This window comes from Phymastichus coffea, unplaced genomic scaffold (assembly GCF_024137745.1).
Source record: "Phymastichus coffea isolate CEN01 unplaced genomic scaffold, Cenicafe_Pcof_1.1 PCOF00040, whole genome shotgun sequence".
Lineage (NCBI taxonomy): Eukaryota > Metazoa > Arthropoda > Insecta > Hymenoptera > Eulophidae > Phymastichus > Phymastichus coffea.
In genome coordinates this window covers 1,965,302-1,967,280 of record NW_026706851.1, presented here as the reverse complement: position 1 = coordinate 1,967,280, position 1,979 = coordinate 1,965,302, and the positions used below count along the sequence as shown (strand labels likewise).

The 1,979-nt window shown below is 35.2% G+C and overlaps 1 protein-coding gene across 1 annotated transcript; it reads right to left on the bottom strand.

Annotated features, from left to right (window-relative positions):
* Nucleotides 1-209: 209 nt before the first annotated feature.
* On the bottom strand, nucleotides 210-1,679 carry LOC131664095 (uncharacterized). The gene has a single exon (XM_058934962.1). The coding sequence runs from the start codon at nucleotides 1,677-1,679 to the stop codon at nucleotides 210-212; it is 1,470 nt and encodes a 489-aa protein (XP_058790945.1).
* Between the last annotated feature and the right edge of the window lie 300 nt (nucleotides 1,680-1,979).

Below are 1,979 nucleotides of genomic sequence, written 5' to 3'. Positions count from 1 at the left end.
AATTTTTTTTCCGGTTTCAACCAAGATTCACAAATTGTTATGATATCATAATCTGCTGCATATTTGTATAAAGCTAGCTTATTATTAATGCTTCTACTATTCCATTGTAGAATTTTAAAATTTTGAGAATCCATTATTAAGAATTAAAATTATTGAAACAATAGATATTAAAGATAGTTTTAGTAAATATCTATATAAAAGCAGATTTACTATTTTTTACGGTTAGTATACGACTTACGTGTAGAGTTACTTTGATTAGAAATAGACGATCTAGACGTTAATTTATTAATTGTAGATTGAAGTGACGAATTTGATGACTTCATCTTGGACGAGTTCTGTTGTAGCTTCTGCGGCTGTGGGGATGACGACGAAGGTGTCTTTGGTGATAGCGATGTGCACGGCGTTAGCTCTTTCTTATTTGACTCGGTAGATTCTGAAATGACATTGTAGAATGAATTGAATGAATTTGAAGTATTTGGAGAGTTTCTTCCACCAAAATGTTTTGAATTGGTTATTTGAGATGTAGTGTTATTACAAGAGTCTTGAAAATCAAGCGAGCAGATATGTGATTGAGTGTCTTCAATGTGCAACGTGTGATCTAATACTACTTCTGTTATATTTTTACTATTAACTGGACTTTGTTCTTTAACAATATTGTTGAGCGTATCTTGATGTCTGCTTCTAATATTTGGGTAATGCTCTTTGGATCTAGGAGGGATTTGAATAAGAGGTGTAATAATCTTGCTTGCTTCTGAAAATGAAATATTATCATGTGTCATTAGAACATTGATTCTTAAATATTTCTGATAGACAGGGCAGGTAGAATCTATGCTTTTGTGAGGCCCGCTACAATTGGAGCACGACGGAATGTCTTTGGGGCATCTGCCATTATCAGTGTCAGTTTCGTGTTCTTCAAGACCACACATTATACAGCGTTTCTTACCTTTGCAAGTATTTGCAACATGTCCGAATTTCAAACAGTTATAGCATTGTCTTAGTTTTTGTACGTAAGGCTCAACAGAAGCTTTTACGTAGTATAGAACTATATCTTTTGGCAAGATTTGACCAGAGAAGGTCACCACAATAGTTTGGGTTTTTATCCACTTATCATCAGAGCCACTGGCGTTTCTATTCCTCCTAGATTGTCTTTTCACTTCTGTAATACCGACTGGCGATACAATAGCTTCTTTGATATCTTCTTCCTGTAAATCAAGAGGCACATTTCTAATTACGCCTTTTCTAAATTTTCTATAGCCTGGTATAAATGTTTCCATATTGTGAGCTTCAAGAGATTTATCCGTGAGTATTTTATTAGCCTCTTCCCTTTTTGAAAAGAGGATTTCAACTTTAAATCTACCTCTGTTTTTAATGTCAATAATATTTTTATATTTTTTAAAAATAACGCTGCCAACTTTGAAAGCACTTAGACCTTCTTTGCTTTCGATTTTCCTCTTTATCCATACTCCAAAAGGGCCTTGATTGTCTGGTTTGAAGAATTCAGATGCTTTGTCTGATTTTGTAGTGATGTCATCTTGGTTAGCTGTATATGATCTCGTGGCGGGAATCTTATTCTTCATGGTTGGGTCGTCAGTGTAATCTGATCCTCCCCTGGACCTTTTTCTGTTCTTTGAGTCTTCAAATTCCATGGGTTCAGATAAATTTTTTCTATCTTCATTCATTTCTTAAAACTCAAGCCGCCCGAAGTCGGGGGCTGATAAATGAATTTCGCTCAGAAGAGGTTATGAAACGGCCGGGAGGACCCGGCGTTTATATCAAGTTGAAAAAAAAAGAGAAAAAACGTAGAAACTTAGGTTGTATGAGTTAATAAAATCAAACTACTTCTCAGGGAATACACAGCAATAACTTACGCCTATGCATTAGTTAAAAATGAAAGTTTAATGGGGTACTCGATCCACACCGCCACAAACTTTTTTTCATCCTTATTGCTTGGTTCAGTACTATGAATAGAGGCGCCATCT